This window comes from Gossypium hirsutum, chromosome D13, assembly GCF_007990345.1.
Source record: "Gossypium hirsutum isolate 1008001.06 chromosome D13, Gossypium_hirsutum_v2.1, whole genome shotgun sequence".
In the NCBI taxonomy this organism is placed as follows: Eukaryota; Viridiplantae; Streptophyta; class Magnoliopsida; order Malvales; family Malvaceae; genus Gossypium; species Gossypium hirsutum.
Genome location: NC_053449.1, coordinates 38,927,496 through 38,955,380, shown reverse-complemented (window position 1 = coordinate 38,955,380; position 27,885 = coordinate 38,927,496). Strand labels below are relative to the sequence as shown.

The 27,885-nt window shown below is 33.2% G+C and overlaps 2 protein-coding genes across 9 annotated transcripts; one reads left to right on the top strand and one right to left on the bottom strand.

Moving 5' to 3' along the window:
* The first annotated feature begins 12,244 nt into the window (after nucleotides 1-12,244).
* On the top strand, nucleotides 12,245-14,953 carry LOC107920061 (protein DEHYDRATION-INDUCED 19 homolog 3). Of its 3 annotated transcripts, none has more exons than XM_016849567.2 (5): nucleotides 12,245-12,569; nucleotides 12,738-12,880; nucleotides 13,614-13,691; nucleotides 14,050-14,276; nucleotides 14,718-14,953. In XM_016849567.2, exons 1-5 carry the CDS (start codon nucleotides 12,494-12,496, stop codon nucleotides 14,749-14,751), a joined length of 558 nt encoding a protein of 185 aa, XP_016705056.1. In that variant the 5' UTR covers nucleotides 12,245-12,493; the 3' UTR covers nucleotides 14,752-14,953. The 3 variants fall into 3 exon arrangements, with proteins under 3 accessions (XP_016705056.1, XP_016705057.1, XP_016705055.1); XM_016849568.2 differs by having other exon boundaries at nucleotides 12,725-12,880; nucleotides 14,692-14,953; XM_016849566.2 differs by having other exon boundaries at nucleotides 12,246-12,569; nucleotides 14,692-14,953.
* A 50-nt stretch (nucleotides 14,954-15,003) lies between these two features.
* Nucleotides 15,004-19,480, bottom strand: LOC107920060 (uncharacterized). 6 transcript variants are annotated; one of them, XR_005922680.1, is made up of 6 exons: nucleotides 19,304-19,480; nucleotides 17,501-18,868; nucleotides 16,434-17,400; nucleotides 16,039-16,197; nucleotides 15,579-15,653; nucleotides 15,240-15,391 (listed from the first exon to the last, which is right to left on the bottom strand). XR_005922680.1 is itself a non-coding variant. In XM_041108712.1 (5 exons), exons 2-5 carry the CDS (start codon nucleotides 18,866-18,868, stop codon nucleotides 15,637-15,639), a joined length of 2,511 nt encoding a protein of 836 aa, XP_040964646.1. In that variant the 5' UTR covers nucleotides 19,304-19,480; the 3' UTR covers nucleotides 15,004-15,636. The 6 variants fall into 6 exon arrangements, 4 of the variants coding, with proteins under 4 accessions (XP_040964646.1, XP_040964645.1, XP_040964643.1 ...); XR_005922679.1 differs by having other exon boundaries at nucleotides 15,240-15,384; XM_041108712.1 differs by having other exon boundaries at nucleotides 15,004-15,653.
* Nucleotides 19,481-27,885: the final 8,405 nt, after the last annotated feature.

The following is a 27,885-nucleotide window of genomic DNA, read 5'->3' as shown; positions in this document are numbered from 1 at the left end:
ACCTAACTTATCTCTTAAAGACTCTTCCAATAAAGAATATTAAAAGTAGGTGGAGCATCAGATTAATCCAGAATCTACAATAGAGTCGACTCCTCAAACCAATACAGAAATTCAAAATAGAGTTGTTTTTCACCACAATACTCTATCGCCAAAAACAAAATTAGAAGAGAGATTAAACCTCCAAAGAAATATGCCAAGGCTGATCTAGTTGCTTATGCTTTAAATGTGGCTGAAGATATAGATGTATATCAAGAGCCATCTAATTATTCTGAGGCGGTTAGCTGTAAAGACTCATAAAAGTGGATGTTCTCTATGCAAGAGGAGATGGAATCACTTCACAAAAATAGAACATGAGGTCTTGTGAAACTTTCTAAAGGTAAAAATGTTGTTCATTGTAAATGGGTTTTTAAAAAGAAAGAAAGGATTCCAGGAGATGAAGAACCCAGATATAAAGCAAGACTTGTTGCAAAGGGTTACAGTCAAATTCTAGGAGTGGACTTCACAGATGTGTTCTCCCCAGTTGTGAAGCATAGTTCGATTTGGCCTTTGCTTGGTATTATGGTCATACATGATTTAAAACTTGAGTAGTTAGATGTAAAAACTGTATTTTTGCATGGTGAACTTGAGGAGGATATTTAAATGCAACACCCAAAGGGTTTTACAGTTTCAAAAAAAAAGGTCTATGTTTGCTTGCTGAAAAAGTCCCTTTACGGTTTGAAATAGTCACCAAGACAGTGGTACAAGAGGTTTGATTCCTTTATGACTTCTTATGACTTCAAAAGAAGTAACTTTGACAATTCTATTTACTTTAAGAAAAATAGTGATGGTTCTTTTGTGTAGCTACTCCTTTATGTTGACATGTTAATAGCAACGAAAGATAAATGAGAGATAAGAAAGGTCAAAACCTAACTAAATGAAGAATTTGAAATGAAAGATTTAAGACCAGCAAAGAAGATACTTGGTATGGAGATTCTCAGAGATAGAAAAGCATGTAAATTGTACTTAATTCAGAAAGGGTACATTGAGAAAGTTCTTTGTAGGTGCAATATGCAGAGTGCTAAACCTGTTAGTACTCCTTTAGCAGCCCATTTTAGACTTTCATTGGATTTGTCTCCACAATCAGATGATGAGATTGTGTACATGTCACATGTTTCATATTCTAGTGCAGTGGAATCTCTCATGTAAGCTATAGTTTGTTCACGTCCAGATTTATTATATGCAGTCAGTGTAGTTAGTAGATACATGGCGAATCCCAGTAAAGAACACTGGAAAGCAGTTCAGTGGATTTTAAGATACTTGCGAGGTACTACTGATGTTTGGTTACAGTTTAGAAGAACTAGAGATAGAGTCATTAGGTATGTTGATGCTGATTTTGCTAGAGACCTTGATAGAAGAAGATCTCTCATAGGTTATGTCTTTACAATCGGAGGTTGTGCAATCAGTTGGAAAGCCACTTTGCAAACTACAGTCGCTTTGTTTACCAATGAAGCTGAGTACATAGCGATTACTGAGGCTTGTAAAGAAGCTATTTGGTTGAAGGGACTCTTTAGTAAACTCAATGAAGACCTTCAAATCAGTACAGTACTTTGTGACTGAACCAAGTTTGAGCATTACTTAGACTTGGTTGGTGTTCATTGTTGAAGTTAAACCCGTAAGGGGATTTATGGAAGAGATGGAAAACTTGTTCGTTGAGAGTTCGCGATGAAGAACTTGTTCATTGATAATTCGTGTCAAGGTGGAGATTGTTAGAATTGAGTGACCCGAATCCTTATTAAAATAAAATACAGTGATAATATAAAATAAAAGTAAAATCCATATAGAACTACACTTCTTTTATTTTATTTTAGAATAAATTTTTTTAAACCTTATTAAACTTCATCTATTTGATATTGATTAGAATAAGGTGTTTCAATCTTACTACACTCATTCTATTAGAATATGGTTTTACAAGCCTATAAATAGATATAGTCTACTCCTCTTGTAATTATTCAAATTCGACATAGTGAATTATCTTCTCCTCTGCCTGTGGTTTTTTTCCCGAAAGGGTTTCTACATAAAAATCTGTATGTTCTTTATTTTTCTTTCTTTTTTCTTTGAGATACATTGTCATTACCGACATTCTATTTTTTCACAAGTTACATATAATTTACTTACATTACATTTTGAGGGCTAAGAATTTTAGCCCTTGTAAATACAAGAGGACCTTGACACCTATGGATGCTCAAATTTCTAAATAAATGTTAATGTTTAATAACACTAACCTTGAAAAATGATTTAAATAAATTCGACACCCATAAATATCGAGATCTCTATCATTTCAAATTTTACTATTTGAGGTTAATCTAACCTTAATAAATGCATTTAATTAATATCAACACTCATGTAAACATATTTTTACCGTAGTTATAAATATCCATCTCCTCCCTTTTTTTTCACTCAATCAAAAAACTTATCCCATCATTATTGAGTTTTTAAAGTAAAAAAATTTCTCTAAATTGTTAACTTTTACCTTAATTATGCTTTTTTAACTTATTATTTCTTTATTGAGAGAATATAAAGATATTGCTTTATACAAAGTGAATATGGTATTTTTTTAACTTATAATTTAACTTAGCATTTATTTGTTGTTATTATTTAATTTTAGTGTTAACTTTTAATATTTTTCAACATAAAATATTGATTATTTTTTCTTTTTTTAACTTACTAGCATGAGGAACAAATTCTTCAAATTCGATGAAATGTAAATTCTTTGAGATTGAATGAGGAGCAACATCGACTGAGAACACAACTAGATGTTGTTGTTTTATTCTAAAGGTGGGGGAAATGCCTCATTTTTCAATGTGGTCATTGTTGCTTACAGCCATGACGGTCAGGTAGTGTGTAATATCCTATACCCGACCCAATCACTAGACTCGAGCTATAAGGTGCCACATTCGTTGTTGGAGCAACTACGGTTAAATTACAATTCAATTTACATCCTTAAACATTCAAATATTAATAAAATAGGTATTTAAAATGATTCATATCTATTTTTGGGTTTTATACAAGCTTACGAAATTTCTAATGCTAACTCGAGATCGAATTAAGACTACATTCTAATGTTTTCAAAAGTTTAGGTTAATGTTGTGACGCCAGGGGGTTTCTTGTCGCGCTGTAACATACTGTCTGGGTCTCATCTTAATGACCCATGCACGATGTCTCGTTGTGGCATGGAAGTCTGATCTCGTCACAATGACATGCATCCGACGTCACGACGTGACATTCTGTTTTTGCAATTTTCCAAACAAAACTTCAACTTGCACTTTTCAAACAAATCTACAAGCACATTCAATCACATTTCCAACTAAAACATGCAATTTCTATACCTCAAACATAAACAAAACACATGATCAATGGTATACCAGTGCTATCTTACCTATAAGTTAACTAATTGGTATAATTCATTCCCTACCTCCAACACACATACCTATTTACCTAAGTCATTGACATTTACAACATCTCATACATTTCCAACATATTTGAATCCATTTACATGTTATATTCTATTAACAAAGTTTACACATCAACCTTTACAAACTAAAAGTGTATATAAACATAGTTTTGTACCAAATTTAACTCAACCTAGGTACATGCCATATTTAAATTAAAATGGAATTGATACAAACATTGTTGATTCAGGGATTGCCTTCTAGATGTTGGATCTATTTATCGCACTCTCAAAGATCTACTAAATCTGTGCATGGAGAAAACAAACCGTACGTTGAGCGAAAACGCTCAATGGTAATTCCATGAATTCAAATAAAATAATACATGTATTAATAATTTATCGCAAGGTATATAATATCAATGGTAAAATCAATTCAAGTCATTAATAATGTATACACCTTATCTATTATAACACACATATAAGCACAATATATCATTTTATCAACATTCCATATCTTCTTATACTATTCTTGTCATCCCGGGTGGCCCAACAACAATGACTTTTGCTATCTATATTCACTATACCACCCCTAGTGGCCCGACAACGATGGTTCGCACTATACAACAACGATGGTTCGCACTATACAATACATTATCATCCCGAATGACTTAGTAATGATGACTTTCACTATTCTTACATTTTACCATCACGGATAGCCTGAAAATGATGGTTTTCACAATTTACTTATCCTACTATCACAGATAGCCTGAAAACAATGGTTTTCACAATTTACTTATCCTATCATCTCGGATAGCCCGACAATGATGATTTTCAACCAAAGGCATGCCAACTAATAAAACGGTACTCGAGACCGTTATTAGGGTAACACCGAATCAATATACATTGTAAGTATATATCACCTTTCAATCTCAACATCAATACATTTTATACATTTCAGACCATTCAGCATCCTATATCATACTAGTTTTTCCTAAATTTAACCAGTACACAGTTTCGATATTCAATATCGTCACACAATTCAATTCAATACATGCTCTCAATCACATTCATTTTAACACTTAAAACATTCAATTCTCAACAATGGCATCTCATCAAAACTTCACTAATTGATAAAATTTATCCTTAGGTTAGCTTAATCAAGCTTCCAAGCTAAAAGAAAATCTATAAAATTAAAAGAAAAATGACTAGAGACTTACTTGAAATTGAAACTGAAAGCTTGAAAACCCTTAATAACATTTTTCTTCTTTTTATTCTTCTCTTCTTATATTTGGTTGGAGAATATGAGTTTATCTCTCTTCCCACTGAAATCTCACTTATATAGTGGGATTAATTTGTTAATTAAGTTAATTAAACTTAAATTAATTAAATAAATCTTAATTTGTTTAAGTTAATGGCCATTTCATCTTACCATCCACTAACACACACTTAAACATAGTCTAATTTTTGTGGCTTTTTTACCTAAATAATACAAAATATAAAATTAATAACTGAAATGGCATGCCCATGAGATTATTTATTAGAATGGTATGTTTGCTACAGTGTTTTGCTGGTGCCGCCTGACAAATTGGCGACACCGAACTAAAATGTAATAATCTAAAGTATTTAGGGACCTGATGTGCAAATTTTCCATTTTGAGTGGCTGTTGGAAAAAAAGTGAAAGGGTGTCGCCTGACAATATGGCGGCACCAAACCTTAAATGTGGCCAATCACCTTGTAAACCCTCATTATATATTATTTTCTTTTTATTCCCCTTCAACTCACTACATTGTGTTTAAACAAGCCCTTAACCTATTTTTGCAGTTAAATAAGCTATTAACCTATGATTTTTACTCATAAAAGCCCTTTATTTTAATATTAAAGTAAATATATTTTGAATTTCAAGCTCTTATCTTAATTTCTTATTGATGCAATAAAAATTATATACACTTTAACATCAACATAAAATCTAAAAAAGTAATCAAAAATTTCAAGAGAGTAGTTAAGATGTCATGTATATAAGCACTCTCAAGAAATTTTAAAATTTTATTTAATAAACTATTCTCATCAAATTCACATCAACATAAAATTTAGGACTTTCATGGGTAAAAATCATAGTTTAAAGGCCTATTTAACTACACAAATAGTATAAAAGCTTGTTTAAACAAAATATAATAGTTTAAGCGCTTTTTAGTATATTAGCCTTTCATCTATGTTTTCATCGATTCTTAAGCATTGAAAATAATCAAACAATTTCTGCAATGTAAGTGCCAGGTTCAACAACATACAGTCTAGCAGGGGTAATATACTAAAAAGCCCTTTAATATGGGTAAAATAAATTTACTTTAATATTAAAATAAAGGGCTTTTATGAGTAAAAATAATAAGTTAAGGGCTTATTTAACTACAAGAATAGGTTAAGGGCTTGTTTAAATATAATGTAGTGAGTTGAAGGGGAATAATAAATAATAATAAATAAGGAGGGTTTACAAGGCGATTAGCCACATTTAAGGTTAGGTGCCGCCACACTGTCAGGCGGCACCCTTTCACTTTTTTTTTCCAGCAGCCACTCAAAATGGAAAATTTGCATTTCAGGTCCCTGAATACTTTAGATCATTACATTTTAGTTCGGTACCACCAATTTGACAGGCGGCACTAGTAAAACATTGTAGCAAACATACCATTTTGGTAAATAGTCTCATGGGCATGCCATGTCAGTTATTTTTTTGTATTATTTACGTAAAAAAGCCTATTTTTATTTTGAACCTTTGATTAATTACAATTTAAGTCCCCAAGCCATTTACCCATTAAAAATCTATAGCAACTGGATTTTACAATTTAGTCTTTGAACCCTAATTGACCACCATTTAGGCTAAATTGACCATCTCAATTTCATTTCATCAATATAATAACTCTATAAATATCTTTATTTAACATTTATGACTTGGTTTGCAGAAATGAGGTCCGAAATTGCATTTTCCGACACCACTAAAATCAGGTTATTACATAGAGACTAGAGACCTTTACTTTTCTTTTTCCTTGCAGTGAAGCCACAATCACCTTGGAAGATGTAGCCCTAATCATGGGCCCCCAACTGAAGGAGTTGTTTCAACTAGGCGATCTTAAATTGACCTTGAAGTGGAAATGTCAACGTTGATCGAGCATTATCTAGTTGATAAGGATGGTATCAACAAGGGCTAACTGAAGTTCCCATGGCTAAAAACATTGGTTGAGCATTTGCTGGCAAACAATATGGTCAATAAAGTGTTCAAGCAGTATGTTAGTGCGTACATATTGTACATCATCGATGGAATGCTAATATAAGTCAAATAATCTCTACCATTTCATGTATCTGCCTTTGCTTGAGTACCTCACTCGTGTCCTTATATACAACTGAAGGTATGCTCTATTGGCATTCATTTACTAGGAACTTACGAGAGTGACCTATTGAAAAGCCCTCGAATTAAACAGTTGTTGCACTCTCCTACAAGTATGGGTATGGATGGAGATGACATTCAAAGCCCCAATCCTTTCTCACCCATTCTTTTTTTCCAATGGTAAAAAGGTAAGAAGATATTTATAAGTATTTATAATATGCCTTATAAATATTTAATATAGGCTTAAGGGGTAAAAAAACCCTGAACTTCAAAAAAAAAAATTAAACCCCTTGCGAAATTGACATTTAAAAAATAATATTTAAATAGATTCATGATAATATATTAATATTTAAACAAATTAATTATATGGGTTTAATAAAAGTTATAATATTTGAATTAGAAATGTGAAACTAAAAATGATATTAATAAATTTTAGTATGAAAACATTGGATAATACCTTGAAGTTTTATATTCATAAATAATTGTAATAATACATAAAACATAAATAATGGGTTAGTGCTTTTAGGAAGATGTTGCATAAGCTAAAATGTAGGATGTCAAACATAATTTCTATTTGGCGCAAACAACATCCATCACAGCTTCAATGATTTATAAGAAACAAAACTATAGAACATTGAAAAATGTAGACATGAATGGATGTTGAATGTCTGAAAATATATTTCTTAAAACCCATCAAAACGCTGCTGATAGTAGAAAAATGTTTGGGAGATGAAACAGATGCACGAATATACATGATCATTTTACACTTATGTCTGTCTGCAATACAAACTTTTGTTTTTCACAAATCAACTTATTTTTGCATGTCATGTCCTATATATACGCAAGGAAGAAGCATGATTCAACGTCTTTTTCTTTTCATATTATTATACTTGAACTATTTAAAGCATCAATTTCCTCTATTTTTGGTTCATTTTGTAATGCCCAATTAGAAAAATTCGTTAAGCAACTTTGGCCAATAAAAAAGTGTCGCGTAATTTTTTTTTGTCAATGAAAAAATGTCACATGATAATTAGATTCGTTTAAAAAAATTAAAAATTAAAAATAGAAAATTATAATATTAAATATTTAAATATTTAAAAGTACGGTTGACTTTGATCGGCCGTTGATCAGTGTTGACCAACCATTGACCACCATTGATGGATGTTGACTTGCCACATGGTGCTATTAAAATATGCCACATGTCTCTTTTTAAAACAATTGATATTATATATTATATTTGATTATAAAAAATTAAAAAATTAATTTTTTATGAAAATCTAAAATATATAATTTTAAATTTTAAAAATCAAAATAATATATAAAAATTAAAAATTGTTATAAAAATTTTAAATATATATATTTAAATTTCAAGTAATTGCAAAAAAAAACTTGAAATTTAAATAGTTTTAGAATTTTATAAAAAAAATAATTTAAATTTTTTTTAAAAATATAATTTACATTTTTTTATATTTTTACAATTTTTATAATTTTTTTGTAATAATATTATTAATTTCAACTAATTTCTTTTTAGTTATCGTAAATTTTTTGTAAATTTTATTTTTATAATTTATATTTTTTTTTAGATTTTATACATACTTTTTTATGATTTTTTATATATTTATTTCCATTTTCACTTTTTTAATGTGTATATACATTTAATAAAATAAAATATTTGTTTTACTTAGATAAAGTCACCATGTGCACTTTGTGATTGGCTATCAGAATTTTTAATGTCTATCTAACAGTGAACTAAAAAATATAATGTGGGCTACCAAATTTTAAAAAGAAATTTAAATATTAAAATAGAAAAATAGATATATTTGAAAGTATTACAATTGGAAACGTAAGGGTAATAATATAAGCACAATTAAAGCATAGTTTTTTTTTGTTAATATAGTAAAATTATAAAATTTTCTTTAATTTCCATTTATAACGATTTAGTAAATACTATATTGGAAATATTACGGATCAGCATATTTCTCTCATTCTGATACCTAAACTATTTTATTTTTATTAAGTTGATATTTCCGTTAATCAAACTGTTAAATCTATTTTAAATAGAAGCTTAACCCATTAATTAGTACTTAAATGATGCATTTTTCTCATTTTGGTTACAAGTGATACCTAAACTACATATTTTTCTCAAGTTAGTACCTTTGTTAATTCAATTGTCAGCCAAAAGAGTAAAGTGTATTTTTACAAAAAAAGACATGCGGCAAGAAAAGACAAAAAGTATTATTTTTCTCATTTATATTATTTTTTACTTTTTCTTTCTTTAGAACCAAAACAATTGTCAAACTAATCAACACTGATGAAGCTAGGAGGCTGGTAGGGGCCCCAACCCCCCTGAAATAAAAATTTTGCATTTAGGTCATTTTATATTTTATAAAATTTTAAATTCGTAATGGTAAAATTACACTTTGGCCTCCCAAAAATGATAAAAATTTGATTTAATCATTTCAAAATTAGAAAGATATAGGCTACTAAAATGGTGAAATTGCATTTTTATTATCATAAAAATATACACTTTAATGCTAGCCCCCAAAAAGTTTTTTGGCTTCGCCCTGCCAATCAGGCCACCAATTCTCGATTTGTTCAGGTCTTTGGGTTCGATCAAATAAATTATTAAAAATAATAAAATAAAATAAAAATATTTAAAAATAGAGAAAACTAATTCAATTGTTTTTTTAGCTTGGTTCAACCGACCTATATCAGTTTGCGGATCAATTAGTTCAACCCTATCTTCTGGCCAATACCCCAACCAGTTTGATCGTTTATTCCAATCTAGTTCTGAAAGCACTGATTCTAATTGATGAAATAAAATTTTCAATTTTGTTAGGTCAAGCAAGTAGGCAATGAAGTTTGAAAACAAAATTAATCGTCTGCATTTTGACCTTAGGAGGGTGAATTTCGATTATCACTAGTATTTTCATGCGTTATAAAAGAAGAATAGTTTATATCAGGTGACAAATTATTATTGCCATATGTTTTAAAAGAAAAAAAATGAAAGAGTTAAAAAATATTTTTTAAGTTTATATGATGTGATAATTTATTATTGAGTGAAACTTTTTTTAAACAGATATAACATTTTTGTGTAAATGAGTCGCAGAAGAATAATTTAGGTATCACTTTTGATAAAAAAAAATTTTGATACCAAAATGAGAAAAATGCATAATTTAAGTACCAATTTATAAGTTAAGCTTTTAAAAAAAATAGATTTAACGATTTGATTAAAAGAAGTACCAACTTAGGAAAAAAGAATAGTTTAAGTATGACTTATAACAAAAAAAAAAGTTTAAGTACCAAGATGAAAAAAAATAGTATAATTTAAATATCAATTTGTGCATGAAACCTTCTTTAAATAACATTTATCAACGTATTTAAAAGTTATAATAGTGTGGGCAACAACTTCTTAACCAAGTAATAAGAACATTAAGTTGTGAAGTATAAGAGTTTGAGTTCGATTCTAAACAGCCAAACTCATCCCCCATCCCCAATTCTAAGAAAGAAATTATAGTAGCGTGAAGTCAATTGCAGACATATTTTAACATTTGCTAATGTGTCAAAAATTGTTAGTGATGCATGGCAACATATAAATTGACTTAGGGTCAGTTCAACATTGCTTCTCTAAACACTTTTGAGCAAAAGTTAAAATTTTTTGCTTTTGCTTTTGCTTTTGGCTGAAAAAAAGGCTTTTTTGACGCAAAATATTTTTTTCTGTCAAAAGCACGTTTGAAACATCTTATTTAACAATATTTTTATCTCAAAAATACTTTTTATCCCAAAAGTATTTCTGAGAAGCTATGCTAAAACTCGCCCTTAGAACTAAATGTTTCTAAAATACACTAAAACTCTGCTTTATTATATATATGTTAGAGATTTAAATTATATATTTATTAAAACTTACAAATATAATTTTATTTATTAAAAATATTTTTATATAAAAAAAATATGATTAATGAATTAATATTTTAACTAAAATTCATTATTATGTATTTAATTTAGGAATAAAGTTAATTTTATTAAAATTTGAGATAAAGAGATAATTACATAGAACTAATTTAATAAAAGTTTTTCATTCTGTTCTTCATTAAGACATAGTGTTACGTATTATGGTGGAATGTGCAATGACTATATTCTATTCTTCCTCAAGATATAGTGTTACGTATTTTGGGTTGCACTCCTCCTGTTAAAGGAACTAGATTGGATTATCTTACGTGGAGATGGACGTCAGCAAGTAATTTCTCTTTGTCGAAAACTTATAAGAGAGCCTTTGCTCAATCAGAAAACAAAAGTTTAATCAATGATAAGTACACTTGGAAAATTTTGGCACCACAAAGAGTTCGTATGTTTCTTTGATGGCTAGCCCTCGAGAGAATCTTGACTAACAAGGAACGCACAAAGTGAGGTATGTCTCACGAGAGAATCTACTTTGCATGTAGTTAGGGATTGTAGATTTTTCCAAGTACTTAGGAAAGTTGTTATTCCAAACTTCAGTTGGGGGTTTTCTTTAACCTTCCTCTTGTAGAGTGGATCTTATAGAAGACTAGGAGTGTAGGGAAATTATCAACCCAAAGTGGTGAATGGAGCACCTTCTTCTCCATTGTTTGCTGGTTAGTTTGGAAGAATCGGGATGATTTTATTTTTAACAATGCTAGTGGTAATAGCTATAAGCTTATTGCTTCAGCAGAAGCATGGACGAGGTTGTTGAACCTTAAAACTGGGATGCTTACTTAGGATATTTCTACTAGTTGGAGGAAGTGCTGGCATTTCTCTAATACTAGTTGGGCCAAGATTAATGTGGATGGCTCGAATTCAGTGTTTCAATCGAGAGCGGCTATTGGAGGAGTTATAAGAGGACCCCATAAGGGATGGCTTGTGGGTTTTGGCATGGTGACAAGCTTGGTTGATATCTTTCAAGTAGAAGCTAAGGCGATGCTTGAAGGGTTGAAACTAGCTTGGGAGCAGGGATTTCAACAAGTGGAAGTGTAAACCATCAATGCTCCCTAACTAGAAATTTTGCCTTGTGGTTTTGCTTGTGTAAACAATATAGCGGAAGTTAGATTGCTCCACATTTGGATTGTTAAAGATTGGCAAGAGAAGCTTAGACTTTTATTGAGAGATGGCAATAGAGTCGCTAATTGCTTGGCTAAGGAAATCTCGGGAAGCTTGAACCAATTGATCATCCTTGATGAACCTCTGATCTATGTGCGACGTTATTGGAAACTCATGTTTATCACACAATGTCTGATGTAATCCAGAAAAGTTAGACTAGTTTTGTTTTAGTCTAATATTTTTCTTCTAAAAAATAAAAAAAACCCATAAAAAGTGGTTTTTACAACAATTTTGACTAATAAAAAAATATTGTTATAGACTACATTTATTATTATTATTCGAAAGACAGAAGATGTTTTTATTTTTATTTTTAAAGATTAGAGATGATGTTTATTATATATAGCACTGACTGTATTTTGTTGAATAATTTCTGTTTAACTTTTTATGAAAAACTTGTTAGGAAAATCCACTGGAAGAATTGGTAGATCTTTTTATTTTTAGACGAAATTCATCTCCAAAACAAGAAGAAAGACCCAAGTACCTGGCCTCCCCAACTTTAATTTCTTGGAAATTTATTAATTTAATCTACTTCACAAATCCAAGGTCAGAGCTCAAACAGCTCCCAGAGTGATTTAAAAATGGACGCTGATTCATGGAGTACCCGCCTTTCTTCAGTTTCTAAGAGATACCAATTAACTCTTCAATCACGGTCAGGTAATCTTTGAATCCCATCCTTTCCTTCTCTACTTTTCTTGGGGTTAATTCTTTTTCCTGCTTTTTATGCGTGGTGGAAAATGGAAGTAAAGGGAGCAACTTGACTATATTTTTAGCAAGTTTTTATTTATTTATTATTGAACGCTTAGAAATAGGTTCAAAATGCAGATATGTTTATGGGGTTTGAAGAAATAGATGGAGAAGATGATATAAGAGAGGAATTTCCATCTCCTTTTTGTTCAGAACATTTCGATATCCTCAGCTTGTGCTGTCACATTGATGATGAGCATCCCATGGAGGCTAAAAATGGGGTATTGCTTTGTTCTTTTCTTTTTCATTTTTTTATGTGTCATAATCAAGATGGGTATATTGAAAAATCTTTTACAGTGATCCTTCTCTTTGTAATTGATCGAAGTGGCATAAATGGGTTAAGCTTTGATTTCTCATCAAAACTTTAAAAGGAATTAAGAAGGGGTTCGCTTGTTATAGACCCAAGTTTCAAATTTTAAGCTTTAGCCTCAAGATTAATATTTTAGCTGCTGTTCTACTTAAAAAAGTCTAGTGTAGTTAGCATACTGATGTTCTCGGATGAACTACTTTTGTTCTAGACCTAGCAATCCATGTATTTGTTGCAATCGGATTAGTTTTTCCAAGTCATATTTTTTTAAGGTGATATATAGATTGTGACATTAACAATTTGTGTTAGATAGTTTGCGTTATCTTTCTATGTTGTTTCAACTTTCAAGTGTATTTTTTGTTTTAGTTATATTTTTCTGTGTCATGCTCCGAATTGCCAGATCTAATTTGGAATATGAGCTCTGGTTCAACTAACATGAAAAGTTAGCTCTAGTGTTAATTTTGCTTACGAGTTTGGTATTGATGCTGGTAACTTGACAAATTGTAGGTTGATATGTTATAGTAAGGTTGGAGAGAAGGAGCTGTATAATTTCTCTTTGTGGATTTTCTTTTCCATGGTGCTCGAGAGCCTTCTACAAAGGAAAGGTTCACTCTTGAATCTAAACTCTGTCGTTGTTTTCTTTACAGGTATGCCCGGTCTATGCAATGAAAGTGGAAGTCGATATGGTTGCACATATAACCCTACAACACGGAAATATATTCAAGATATCCTTTTCTATGAGTTGTTATTTATGAGTAGTCAAATTCCTCTTTAAACTATATCAATAAGTTGTTTCTTTTCATGTTCCATGTGCCTTGAAAATTGTCATTGGAGTTTGCTACATTTGTACAATTTGATCGTTGGTTATCTTTCTTACCAGCAAACTTTTATCATCTTTGTTCTTCCACAACAACTTCTGGGCCATTTTAAAGCATTTAAACCAGTATGCTAGATGGCTTAGATGCCCCTCTCTCCCTCTTGACTGGTGGTGTACTTTTAGAATTGTTAGCTTTGTTTGTAGGGCTTCCTTAAGTCATTCTAAGTACTTGATTTTGTACTTTCATTTCCTTAACAAGTGGTTACATGCAGCACAAAAGGAAATCACGTAAAGGTGGATCTCATTCAACTCTATCTCGTTTGAGAAAAGAGCTGCGAGAAGGAAACCTACAGTCTTCGTCCAATTCAGCACCTGATCCGTTGTTGTCTTCATTTATTTTGCCCATGGTTGATGATTTTGTTAGTGTTAAGCCTCACTTTTCTTGCGAAACAAGTGCAACTGAGAAAAGTTCAGACATTAATAAGTTGGAAAGGTAGGTCATGTTTGATTGTTCCTTTTGTCCCCTGCTTGCAGGGGGCTGGTGTTTCGAATTCACATGGTCTTTTAGATAACATAGATCTTGTCGTAACATTGTTTCATACGGGATAGGTTCAGCATTAGGTGAAATGGGCATGGAGAAGTGTTTTTGTTTGTCTTTCTTGTTTCTCAAAAAGATGCTATCTTTCAAGCCATTCTTTGTGAAGTAGAGACTTAATGCTGTTCTTTGAGAATAGAGGATGAGACAGTTTATAGGATGTCTTGGTTTTTATTTTGTTTGAGAAAAGAGGAATTTCATGCTTGTCCAAGCTTTTCTTTTTATTGCTATGTTTTTGCTACGGTATCTTTGAAGTATACGCCGTGATCTGAAGGCTTTAACCCGCTTTTCTGATATCTGGTTTTGACGACAGAAATGTTCCATTGACTCTTCTTTCAGTCAAGGATCAGGAAGAGAAGACAGAAAGATGTGAGTTTATTCAAGGGCTGCTGTTGTCCACAATTCTTGATGATATTTTATGAAAAGCACTCTGCCTTCATATTGGTTGCTCCAATTGCGGACCTAAAACCCTTGGGTCCTGCGTCCTATGGTTTGTTATGTTGGCTTTTGGTGAATATAGATGGAAGCAAAATGTTGAATAAGGTGTAGGAATGAATGAATGTAACTTATTTGGATGTTGAGTTTCTCTTCATCTTTTTTAATTTCAGGTCATGATAGATAAATATCATCAAAGAAGAATAATTTAAATCCAAGAATGTTGTTTTCAATTCCTTACACAGCACAACATAGGAAGGCGTCTAAAATCATATTTTATTAAACTTACAACCCTCAAAAGTCTATCCCCACATGATGTGAGTAGTAATAAGAATACTCCTAGAATAGTTCCTACTGAGATCAGCTGCACACTTGACCTATGTTACTGGGACTGTTCACCATTCAAGGCATATCCGGACATGGGTATAAAACCAAACCTCCAAATACATGAAAATTTTTTCTAAAGAAAGTTGGAACACATACTTGTATGATTTTAACTCACACCTGAGTTGGATTAACGTAGCTTTCCAGCAAAGACAACAGAAAATCAAGACAAGATAACGGCTCTGACCTGCAACCTAGGATATCAGATTAGTTAATGCAGGGCAAAAGATCTATTATTAATTATTACAACTCTATAAACTGAAACAACTGTCTTGTTTGTCCTTCCCAGTGGGAAAGGAATTTCCTAACAAAACCAATGAAACAAAAGTTGAGCAACAGAAAAAAGATGATCTATTTTCATGGTTTCCCATGCCTTTGGACCTTAGTTCTTATGCGTAACTGGCTCTCTCCGTCGAATATTGAAGCTGTAGCATCATTCTCATACTTTGAGTGCAACTAAACACAAAATCGAATAGTCAACCAAAGGGAAAGAAAGGAAAGATGAGAGGAACAAAGAACTCAAGCAGTAAAAGCAATCAGCACTGAGAAGCAGGAAGCAGTAAAAGCAATCAGCACTGAGAAGCAGAAAATTGACTTTGTTCAGTCTAAACAATCTATTATGGTGATCAAATGAGAATAGAGCACTTTTGGCATTCAATGTCAGTGAATGGTAAGTATAAATCAACTTAAAAATTGGTTAGACTGCTAACCAAGAAAAAAAAAAGTACATTTACTACATCAAAGATTTAAAGACCTAAGCTTAACCACTGCGGGGATCTTGTATCCATGATCCTCTTCACTACATCTTTTACAAAAGAATCAAAACAAGTTAAGCAACAACCTTTCATTAAGCTTGCCTGCTCGGTTGCCACTCTTTCAATGTGTGTACAATTTGATGGTGGAGGCACAACATGAACCTCGCTCCTCATATGCTCAAGCCCACAAGCAGCCAATAACGTGTGCATGGCACTTGTTGCTATGTCCTTAAAAGTACCATTGTCTGCATATATAAGCATAAAAAGCATTTGAAAATTTTCCAGACAGAAGTCATGGCTCAATTAATCACAAACTACAAATCACTCCAAAACAATAATGTGATTAAAAAACCGAACTGAAAAACAGATGCACACACTAATGATTTGCATGAAAATCGTGCTCTTTAGACAAATAAAAACTGCAGACCATAGGTCTGGAAATATCCCTGACATGAATTGATTACAGACGGGCTTAACTTACCTAAATCAATATTAGTGGACAAGGCTTTCAAATGGCTTCTGACCATTCCTTGCAACTGTTCCTTGGCCATTGAAAAGTTATTTTCATCTCTAACAGAAAAAGGTGAAGCAAAACCATCAGGTCCAATGTTTGATCCATTGATGCACTGACGGAGTTGCTCGTTTGAACTGATACCAGTAAGTTCAGGCCATAATGTCAAGTTGATCGATGTATTGGTTGTTGGGGTGGTTGAATCCTGAACTGCTTGCCTTCTCAAATTTTCCAACCTTGAAGAAGATAAGTCCCTACTTGGCACTGAAGAAGAGGGATCATCCTGTAATCTCTCCTCAAACACTGTTTGATGTTGAGTTCCCTTATCTTGAGTCCTAGCTTGTTGAACTGTTGTTTCCGTACTCTGATCAGTGTGAGAGTTCACGAAATCAGTGCCCATATTGGCGCTTAATATCCCATCAGTCCTACCAGCCATAAAATTCATCCTATTGATTGAACGAAGATTTTGAATTTGGCGATGCAACCATCGCCTTCCAGTCAGAGTTGGAGCCCCTGCTCCAGATGCCGGAGAAACAACGGGAATATCTACAGCAGGAAATCTAGGAGATGAGTAACCCACAAAATTGGGAATTGATGGCATAAGCGGTGAAGGACCTACAATGGAGTCTAAACCTTCTCCAAAATTTACCATGGGTGAAAATCTATTGTACAAATTGTTTATTATTCTATGATCAGGCAAAGAATCTTGAACTTGGGAACTAGCGGACCCAGTAGCAACAGGCCTGCAACCATCACAGTACCAATTATCTTCAGGTACTTCCCGACCAAGACCAACACAATAGGTGTGTGCTGACGAATCACAAATATCACATAGTAACATGAGTTCATCATCCCCACCTTGGTGGCATTCAGAACAAATGACATTCTCATATGGATCAAGATAGCTTCTCAGTTCTTCCTCAGAAGGTTGGTAGACCTGTATACAAGAAAAATATGCCCATTTCCAACCACAAATAAGAAACTAAAGTAAATGAAAAACTGTTACACTTAAAATCCTTACAAGTAATAAAACGTACCTGATCACGCTTAGGTACTTGGATCAACACCTCTCTCGAATCAACTCCAGCTGCTGATCTTGCAGGCTTACTGATAGTTTCGAACCTTTGCTTGCACAATGGGCAACGAGATTCCACTTTTGACCACTCCATAATGCAGGTAAAACAAAAATAATGACTGCAACAGTTCAGTGTGCCCCTCAATCTTCGTTTGTCTTCCTCAGAGAGACAAATGCCACAAACTGGCTTTATTACTTCAGCCTTTGTTTCCTCTATCTTCTCCTTACCCTTTCTTCCTGGAGGTTTCTTAGGTTGGCCTAGCTCTTCAAGCTCCTGAATTCTCTTTGATGCTGATGAACTCCTCAAACTAGTTTTTAAACTTCCACAAAATTGGTTGGCTTCTTTCATTTGCTCTCTCTCTTCCTCTGAGACAGTATACTCGTAATCAGATGATCCAGATGACACAAAATCCGAATCTGATGGTACAACATATGCCTTTTTTCTCTGTCCTGCATTAGTTCTGCTCTTTTGTCTCAGAGCTGGAGTGTTGTCTATAAAACCACAATCATCATTATCATCATCTTCTTCAGCCCTCCTTTTCCTCTTCAACCGCCGTTTCTTCCTTCCTTGTTTTCTCGAAGGCTTCTTAGAAACTGCAGACCTCTTCCTCTTTGTCCTATGTTTAGAAGGGTACTTTTTCCGCAAAACTTGCTTGCTAACTTTTGTTTTGTTTTTCCTCTTAGTCATAGTCAATTCCTCTTCCTCATCTAAACAATCCTCTTCATCCGGAGTGAATTCTTCATCCAAACAATCCTCTTCATCCAGAGTAAATTCCTCATCCAAACAATCTTCTAAATCTGGAGTGAACTCCTCATCATCATCTTCCTTTTCTTCTTCTTCCTCCTCATAATCCTTGTCTTCATCTTCTTCAACAGACAAGCTTTCCCGCTTGACAGATTTTTTATCCGCAATCTTCCTCTCCCTTTCCGAAGATATCCGTTCTCTTTTCAACCTAACAACCTCTCTCACCTCTTCCTTTTCTTCTTCTTCCTCCTCATAATCCTTGTCTTCATCTTCTTCAACAGACACGGTTTCCTGCTTTACAGATTTTTTATCCACAATCTTCCTCTCCCTTACCGAAGATATCCGTTCTCTTTTCAACCTAACAACCTCTCCCACCTCTTCCTCTTCCTCCTCATTGTAACCCTGAAAACCCTCTTCCGATGCACATTCATCTAAGGAAGAACAATAATATTCAGCATCATCATCAGATCCTTCATTTCCCTCCGAAGCTACATAATCTTCATCTGAATCATCTGAACCCTCATGTTTCGATCTAACCCTTTTCTTAAAATTGCTTGAATGGCCAGCCTTCCCTTCCCTTACCATCTATTATTGCACCCAAAACCAAAAAGAACCAAATTAAGTATAAATCTTCTCTGGTTCACAAAGAACCATTATGAGATCAAAATGAATCCTAAGCTTCCATAGGCTTACTCAAATTGCGTACGCAAACTAAATACAAACATTTTAATCGAAAAAAAAAATCATTTCTACCTCTAATTTATCATCATCAAATCTTTATAACATACAAAACTTAAGAAACAAAGAAAACCCAAATCACAAAAACAAACATACTAAAGTTTTCATTGACAAAATTGATCAGATTTCACAAAAATCAGAACCCAGAAGAAATTAACCGTTGCTTTGCTTATGGTTCTTTTTTGCTTTTACAATTCAAATCAGGGCAGCTTTTAAAGAAAAATATCTAAATAAAGCGTTCAAATATCCGGAGAAAATAAACAAGAGAGAGAAAATTATTACCTGGAAGGAGGAAGACAGAACTGAAAAACAAAAGGAAAAAAGAATATGATTTTTGATTTTTTTGCAATGTCTGAAAATCTTTTCAGGCTGTAGCGTTTTCTTTGTTGTTTATATATATATATAAACAGTAATATTTGCTTTTACATAAAATATATTTTTATTTTAATATAAATACGAACGTTGATAAAAATAATGATCGCCTACGCAACTTCTCGACCTCATCGCGGAGGGGTTAGGACTTAATTACTAAAATACCTTTATTGTAATTAAATTTCCCACTCAGATATTTGAACTTTTTTTTTTTGTTAAAACTAATTAAACTATGATCCCACAACTTCCAACCATTTACGCCGTTTTAAATTTTATAACCAATTATTTCTTGACACGTATATTTTTACTTTTAATTAATTAAAGCATCCACCTCCTTCCCCCTCTTTCTTTCCTCATCTTCTTCCCTCTTTGTTTAACTTTATCTTACTTATGTGTTTTATGTAATAATTATATTAGGTTAGGATTTATTTAAATATGTAATGTTATATATTTAAATTTATAATGGTTATACTTTTAAAAATATTTAAAATATAAATTATATATTCAAAGTAACTTTACAAATACTTAACATGAATAAGAACCCCAACAGATTCAAGCCCCTAGCTTTTACAATTGTCCTCAAAATGCTGGGCAATTAAAAGGTGCCTTGATAAACAATGAAAAAAATAACTCAAAAAACATAACCGAAATAAAAAAAATCAAACAAACGACCTAAGGAAAGATGAAAAAAGAAAGAAAGAAAGAAAGAATGGCCTGAAGCTCCTGTTCGTCTTCCCAAAAATCATCTATACCTTCCTTACATCAGAACACAGAGGTAATCATTCCCCACTCTTGACAAAAATGGAATCAACACAGTTAAAACAAACCCCTATGTTAATCACTAAGCTTATCAGATTTTAATGAACCCACATCACCTCCGGTCACAGTCTTCAACTCCCAAATCATTCATTTTCAACACCATCCAAATCCCTATTGACAAGCTCTTCCACAACTTCTGGGGTCTCTTCCATCCAGTATACAGGTTAGGCATAACTCTGACCTTCCTTTGCCAAAGCATGTGCTAGAACATTGGCCGACCGAGATGCAAATCAGAAATTTATCATTCTGAAATTAGGGATTTTGCATCTTACTTCATTTAACACATTACTGGTGCTCAATCTATCCTTTTCTACACCTTCTAACCTTTTGTGATAAGGGGTTGCGCGCGGACCAAGATCGAGTTGTCAAGTCACGGGAAACTCCTACGAAAACTCTAAACGTTTGGATCTGAAACGAAACAGCAAAACTTAATTAGAATCAATTAGATCTGGAAACTAAAAATCCCCAAATCAATAAAGAACAGCCAAGAATCAAAACAGTTATAGATAGCCAATCTTGGAAACCAAGAACGCGGAATTAAGCCCCAAGATTAACTTCCAATCAGGCGAATCTATCAAAGAACACAAAATAGCAAATAAATTAAAACAAATTACGAAATCAATTGAAACTAATTCTAGGGATTGGACGGCACGAAAAGAGGGGTTTTTTGTGAAATCAAAAAAGTTCCTTTATGTCCAAGGAAGTGTCGAATCAGATCTTGGAGTTTTAGAAAGGCTGAAAAGCAACAAGAACAGCAAACAAATTAGCTAATAAAAATCGACACAAGCAGAAATTTAAAAGAGATTGAACAACAAGAAAATAAAGATAAAGTCTTAAGAAGCCTTGAAATCGAGAAAGATTTCACAACTCCCTTCAAACGGCTCTAATCTCCCCTCCAATGAAGAATAATGGCAAGAAGAAGGCTGAAGATGGCTCCCACAATAAAAAAGATTGTTAAAACTACTTCTAAAGAAACTCAAGAGAGAATTCTTGGAGAAAACTCTAAGAGAATTTTTACTCAGCAAAAATCTGAAATTTTAATGTATTGTAATGTAATGTGTTCTATGGGTGGCTGGCCAAGCCATATATATAGGCCTTTTAACTATTTTCCTAACCCTAATAGGAAAACTAAAAAAAAAAACCTAATTATTGATTTTCAAGAGAATTTCGTCCAAGGCCTTTAATAGGCCTCTTTGGGATGAATTTTTACATAGAAATTTATTTATAAAGTCTAAAAATTAAAAATAAGTATTTAAAGAATTAAAATTTTACAAATTGGGCCACTTTAACAATTTGGCCTGATTTTTAACTAAATCTGATTTAAATTTCTGGATTGGGCTTGGAACATCTTATTGGGCCTTGTCTTTAAGAACTTGGGCTTGTAATATGTTCTCTCCCGAAATTGGCTTGTTAATGCTCGTAACTGGGATCCAATGTGCCTTAGTTGCAAGATTCGGTTTCTTGGACCAAGATTTCCAAGATTTGAAATCTTGATTTTCTTGATTCTTGAAATTGCTCAAAACAGCAAAATTAGACCAAGATTCGGTTTCTTGATTTTCTTGAAAACAAGAAAGTGAATCTTGATTTTCTTTTTCCTTCGTATACGCATCTAAGGCCTTTGTGACTCGTATCATTCCCCCTTCCTCAAAAAGATTCGTCCTCGAATCTGAAAAATCAAATGGAGATAAGTCAACCACATTGAAAGTAGAACTTGTAGTCCAAACATAAGCATAACAAAACAAGTATAACACATGCGAATGGACAGATTCAAATTACCATGCAAACAAGCTAATTTACTCGCCAATGCCTCGTCAAATATTCGAAACAAAGATGGACATGTTTTAAGGCATTCAATCATCTCAAATTGTTTCCACAAACCATGAATAAATCGCGAGTAATAAATCAAATGGTAAACGTAATCATCACAAGTAGGTATTTGAAAAGGTTCACACGGTTCACAGAGTTACACAATCATACCATGCAGTAATCGACGGTCTATAGATTCACTCACACATGCATTATCAAAAACAAGAATCTTTTTATCAACCATCAAAACAGATAGATCATCACTAAATAAAATAGGACAGTCAAGCACGTTTCGATCTAAGTGTTTTACAAAAATTAAATCATCAACACGATCTTTGTCACTATCTGAGGAGTACAAAAGTGTTTCAAAAGTTTCAAGCATCTTACCTTTATAAGCAGAAGAAGAAGGGTCGATTTTACCTTTTCCATTTAATACAAACCTTCGCTCATCGGGGGCATAGTGTAGTCGAAGCTCTGTTGTTGAGTTAACCTTTGTCAAATGGAACTCAAAGTTCATGTACAACCATCTAAACTGTTTAAGGAACGAATATAAATTGAAAACAAATTTGGCAAATTTCGTTACCTTATTCACCAAAACAGATTTGCACAAATTCGCGGATTTTACACAAGGCAAATCAAGAGAATAACAACTCACGCTTCCTTTCGTAATGACTTTATCAACCATAATCGAAGAATAACAATTAATCGGATCAAAATGAGGGGATCTTTTAATAATTAAGTCACCAAAAGTTTTATCAATAATTTTCAAATCCGCACGAGACTCGGTTGATAAAATTTCCTTACCTCGCTTACCTTCGGGCTCATGTAGTGTGATTTCATCTTTGCCTATATTGATCGTATGAAAGCGTCTTTCATTGGAAAGGTATTGAATTTGGAAGTTATCTTTCATATGTGGCCAATGGAAGTGTTCTATCCCACGCAAAGGTGGTAAACCTTTAGGGGCCTCACAGAAAACATCCTCATAATCCTACGAAAAACATTGAAACACACTAGGCAAATTTTCATTAATGTTAGATAGAGATAAATAATTTTGCCTAAACCTCACAAGGATACAAGAATGTTCATTGAATAGGTCTCTCCGTACATCTTTTTTTGTTGCAATTAAATTTTTTACTCTATTTTTACCACTTGCGAATTCACTCACCTTTGGGCCATTTAAATTTTGACTTTTTTCACTACTAGCCTCTTTTCTCTCTGTCTTTTTTATTTTTCCTTTCTTCCTCACCCCCTTACAAAATTTCATCATTTTTAATTGATCTTTATATACATCACTGGGATTTAAAGGAGCAAGAGTGAATTTTCGGCCTTTAAACACAAGAGAGTATCTATTAAGCTTGCCTTGGTGTGGAACATCACGATCAAATTGCCAAGGCCGTCCAAGGAGCTAGTGTGCCGCATGCATTGGGACCACATCACACCATACCTCATCCTCGTAATTCCCAAGCTTAAAAGTGATCAAGGACTGTTTTGTAACTTTAACTTCTGAGCATTCATTAAGCCACTGAAGGTGATACTGCTTAGGGTGCTCGATACAAGGTAACTTTAAGGAATCCACCAAATAGCTCCTAACTACATTTGAACAACTCCCACTATCAATAATAAGTGAACATAAGTTACCTTTTATAAAACACCTAGAATGGAAAATATTGGTCCTTTGGTTATCACAATCGTCTCCCATTTGGATGTTAAGGGTGCGGCAGACTACCATCTTATTATTATTTTTACTTTTTTTTTGAAATACCTGTAAAACAAATACTCAACACTCAAAAGAAAAATTAGCAAACCTAACCGTTAGTCACTCAAAAAGAAAAATCAAATTCTCAATGAGGTAGAATTCAGTCTTGTGAGTTCTTTAGTAGAGTCTATATCAACCAATTAGAAAGTGTATGAACTGAAACTACCAAAGAGTCCTAATTTGCACTAAAATGCCAAAAACCGACGAGACACGAATTAATTTGCGTTGCACCGAGGAAGAATTGTGCACACCTTAAAATCCTAATAACAGAAGAAACAAGAAGGTGTTAGATAGTGTAAAGGAAGAATAAAGGCAAACAAATGAAAACCTACAGCTAAGAATCAATAAAAATTGTTGAAATCGAAAAACCCGAAAAACTGCGGAGTAACTTGACAACTTCGTTCGAGGTGTTCCCAATCTCCAAAAATCACAAAATTAAATCTGGAATGTACTTAAATATTGAATTTTTTATCTGGAAAGTTTGGGAACCAAACTCAACCCGCTGAATCTTTTTTTAAAATTTTTATTGGATTTCATATTTTTCAATTTTTTTGACTTTTTCGACTGAATTTTTTATGGGAAATATTTTTTATATTCAATCACAGTGCCACAAATATGTATGTAAAATTTCAGATCAATCAGACAATGTTTACCCACTCAAATGAATTTTTTTCGAAAAATTTTTCTGGGTAAAACTTCTGTTTGTAGTTTAAAAATAGAGATCAGTTTAGAAATCAACCAAGAACACCCAAAACGCCTAAAATCTGATACCAAATGATAGGGGGTTGCGCGCGGACTAAGATCGAGTTGTCAAGTCACGGGAAACTCCTACGAAAACTCTAAACATTTGGATCTGAAACGAAACAGCAAAACTTAATTAGAATCAATTAGATCTGGAAACTAAAAATCCCCAAATTAATAAAGAACAACCAAGAATCAAAACAGTTATAGATAGGCAATCTTGGAAACCAAGAACGCGGAATTAAGCCCCAAGATTAACTTCCAATCAGGTGAATCTATCAAAGAACACAAAACAGCAAATAAATTAAAACAGATTACGAAATCAATTGAAACTAATTTTAGGGATTGGACGGCAAGAAAAGATGGGTTTTTTGTGAAATCAAAAAGCTTTCTTTATGTCCAAGGAAGTGCCGAATCAGATCTTGGAGTTTTAGAAAGGCTGAAACGCAACAAGAACAACAAAAAAATTAGCTAATAAAAATCGACACAAGCAGAAATTTAAAAGAGATTGAACAGCAAGAAAATAAAGATAAAGTCCTAAGAAGCCTTGAAATCGAGAAAGATTTCACAACTCCCTTCAAACGGCTCTAATCTCCCCTCCAATGAAGAACAATGGCAAGAAGAAGGTTGAAGATGGCTCCCACAATAAAAAAGATTGTTAAAACTACTTCTAAAGAAACTCAAGAGAGAATTCTTGGAGAAAACTCTAAGAGAATTTTTACTCAGCAAAAATCTGAAATTTTAATGTATTGTAACATAATGTGTTCTATGGGTGACTGGCCAAGCCATATATATAGGCCTTTTAACTATTTTCCTAACCCTAATAGGAAAACTAAAAAAAACCTAATTATTGATTTTCAAGAGAATTTCGTCCAAGGCCTTTAATGGGCCTCTTTGGGCTGAATTTTTACATAGAAATTTATTTATAAAGTCTAAAAATTAAAACTAAGTATTTAAAGAATTAAAATTTTACAAATTGGGCCACTTTGACAATTTGGCCTGATTTTCAACTAAATCTGATTTAAATTTCTGGATTGGGCTTGGAACATCTTATTGGGCATTGTCTTTAAGAACTTGGGCTTGTAATCTGATCTCTCCCGAAATTGGCTTGTTAATGCTCATAATTGAGATCCAATGCGCCTTAGTTGCAAGATTCGGTTTCTTGGACCAAGATTTCCAAGATTTAAAATCTTGATTTTCTTGATTCTTGAAATTGCTCAAAACAGCAAAATTGGACCAAGATTCGGTTTCTTGATTTTCTTGAAAACAAGAAAGTGAATCTTGATTTTCTTTTTCCTTCGTATACGCATCTAAGGCCTTTGTGACTCGTATCATTTTAAGTACGATTAAGGAATCACCTCCCACACAAACCTCCTTGAACCCCAACTCTTCCCCTAATGTTACCACATGCAAGCATGCTCGTACTTCTGCCATTGCTGAGGACGATACACTTTCGCACGGGTAAGCACACACCGCCATTACTATGCCTTCTATGTTCCTTGCTATAAATCTTGAACATGATTTGTTTGTTTGTTGTTGGAAAGACGCATCAAAATTTATTTTAACCACATCCCATTTAACATTTTTAGGTATTGGCTTAGAAACCAATAACCCTTCAAGCATATGAATTTCTAACCTGTAGGCATTAATAAATGATACCACCTCTTGCACCGTATCCTTTAACCCCTCATGATATGCCTTATTCCGATTAAACCATAATGCCCAGTAAGAAATAGCTAATATTATACATATTGAGATAGTGTTATTTATAAAATCTTCAGCTAACTAGAACTTCCATCTTTGTCCCCTGTTTGTGATTGAGAGTACCACTCCCAACTCTTGCAGGACCATCCTCGTGAGTGCACAATCCCAAACTAGATGCGCCACTGATTCCTTCTCAACTTTGCACATTGGACAGAGATCATCCACCACTAGTCGTCTCTTTCTCAAATTATGTAGCGTAGGCATAAATTCATTAGTTATTTTCCACATGCCAATACGGATTTTACTTGGAAGTTTTAGATTCCACATTTTTGTATAGAAGGTTTTTAATATTGTAGATTGCGTTGTAATATTCCCCTCCATCGAATCTAAACCCTCTGTAATGAGCCACTTATAACCATTTTTTTACCGTATAAACTCAACCTCTATACCAATTCATCCAGCTGGTTGCTATTAATCAAAGGAAGGGACAGAATCCTCTTCACCTGCTCATCATCAAACAAGACATTGATGACTTCTTTTTTTTCCAGGTAAACATTTCTAAGTCTATTAAATCAGTAACTATTGAATAGCTAATGTTAATATTCTGATTGTGTACTTTTCCATCACTAGGACCTGGCAACCATACGTCATTCCAGATATTTATTGAGGTGTCATTCCCTACTTTTCAGCCCATATTACGTTCCAACAATACTCCGCCAAGTGTACAAAAGGTAAGAACTCAACCTTACACTCAAAAAATCACCACTTGGGTAATATTTAGCTCTCATAACACGTGCAAGCATACTATTGGGATTCATAAGTAATTTCCACCCTTGTTTAGCTAACAAGGCCATATTAAACTTGGATAAGTCCCTGACCCCAAACCCCCTTGCGATTTAGATGTACATATAGTAATCCAATTACACCAATGTTATGCCCTTGTTTGTAGATGCCTTATGCCACCAAAATTGGCTTAAAATATTCTCTAACTCATGAAAAAAAGAAGCCAGTAACATAAAACATTACATTGCATAAATTGGAATAACTTGTAAAATAAATTTTATAAAAACTTCCGTCCCTCCAACTGACAAATGCCTCATGCTCCAACTTTCCAATTTCTTTGTTAATCTCTCTTTAATGCCAACAAAAGCATGTTTCTTTCTACGACCCAAATAGTTGGCAATCTAAGATATTTTTCAGGATTGTTGATGTTCTCACCCCAAATACTCTTCCCACCTATTCTCTTTTGTCTACCCCCCACTTTATTACTAAACTATATGAGCGATTTCTCCAAATTCACCAACTGTTCTGAAACTTGTTCATATTTGGCGACTACTGATTTCATAACATTTGCCCCCTCCTCTGTAGCCTCACTAACCAAAATATTGTCATTGGCGAAAAGCAAATGTGTTACCACTCCACTCCCCATTCTCGCCCTACCAAATAGTCTCTTACACTTTGTCTTATTAATCAAAGTGGAGAAACCCCCGTCACAGATAATGAACAGATAATGGCTTAATGGTTCACCTTGTCTAAAACCTCAAGTAGGCCTAAATTTGTTGTAATATCCCATGTAACAACTTGATTTTAAGTGGTGATGGAACAGTGGTTTCGGAACCACAAATTTTTATCGTATCGACTTGTAAATATTATTTTTAAAATATTT

Coding starts and splice junctions, on each gene's coding strand:
- LOC107920061 (XM_016849566.2), top strand. CDS start 12,494: ATGGACGCTGATTCATGGAGTACCCGCCTTTCTTCAGTTTCTAAGAGA. Junction 12,570..12,737: donor AACTCTTCAATCACGGTCAG/GTAATCTTTGAA, acceptor TTCAAAATGCAG/ATATGTTTATGGGGTTTGAA. Junction 14,277..14,691: donor GACATTAATAAGTTGGAAAG/GTAGGTCATGTT, acceptor TTTTGACGACAG/AAATGTTCCATTGACTCTTC.
- LOC107920060 (XM_041108709.1), bottom strand. CDS start 18,868: ATGGTAAGGGAAGGGAAGGCTGGCCATTCAAGCAATTTTAAGAAAAGG. Junction 17,401..17,500: donor AAGTACCTAAGCGTGATCAG/GTACGTTTTATT, acceptor TCTTGTATACAG/GTCTACCAACCTTCTGAGGA. Junction 16,198..16,433: donor GTCCACTAATATTGATTTAG/GTAAGTTAAGCC, acceptor TTATATATGCAG/ACAATGGTACTTTTAAGGAC.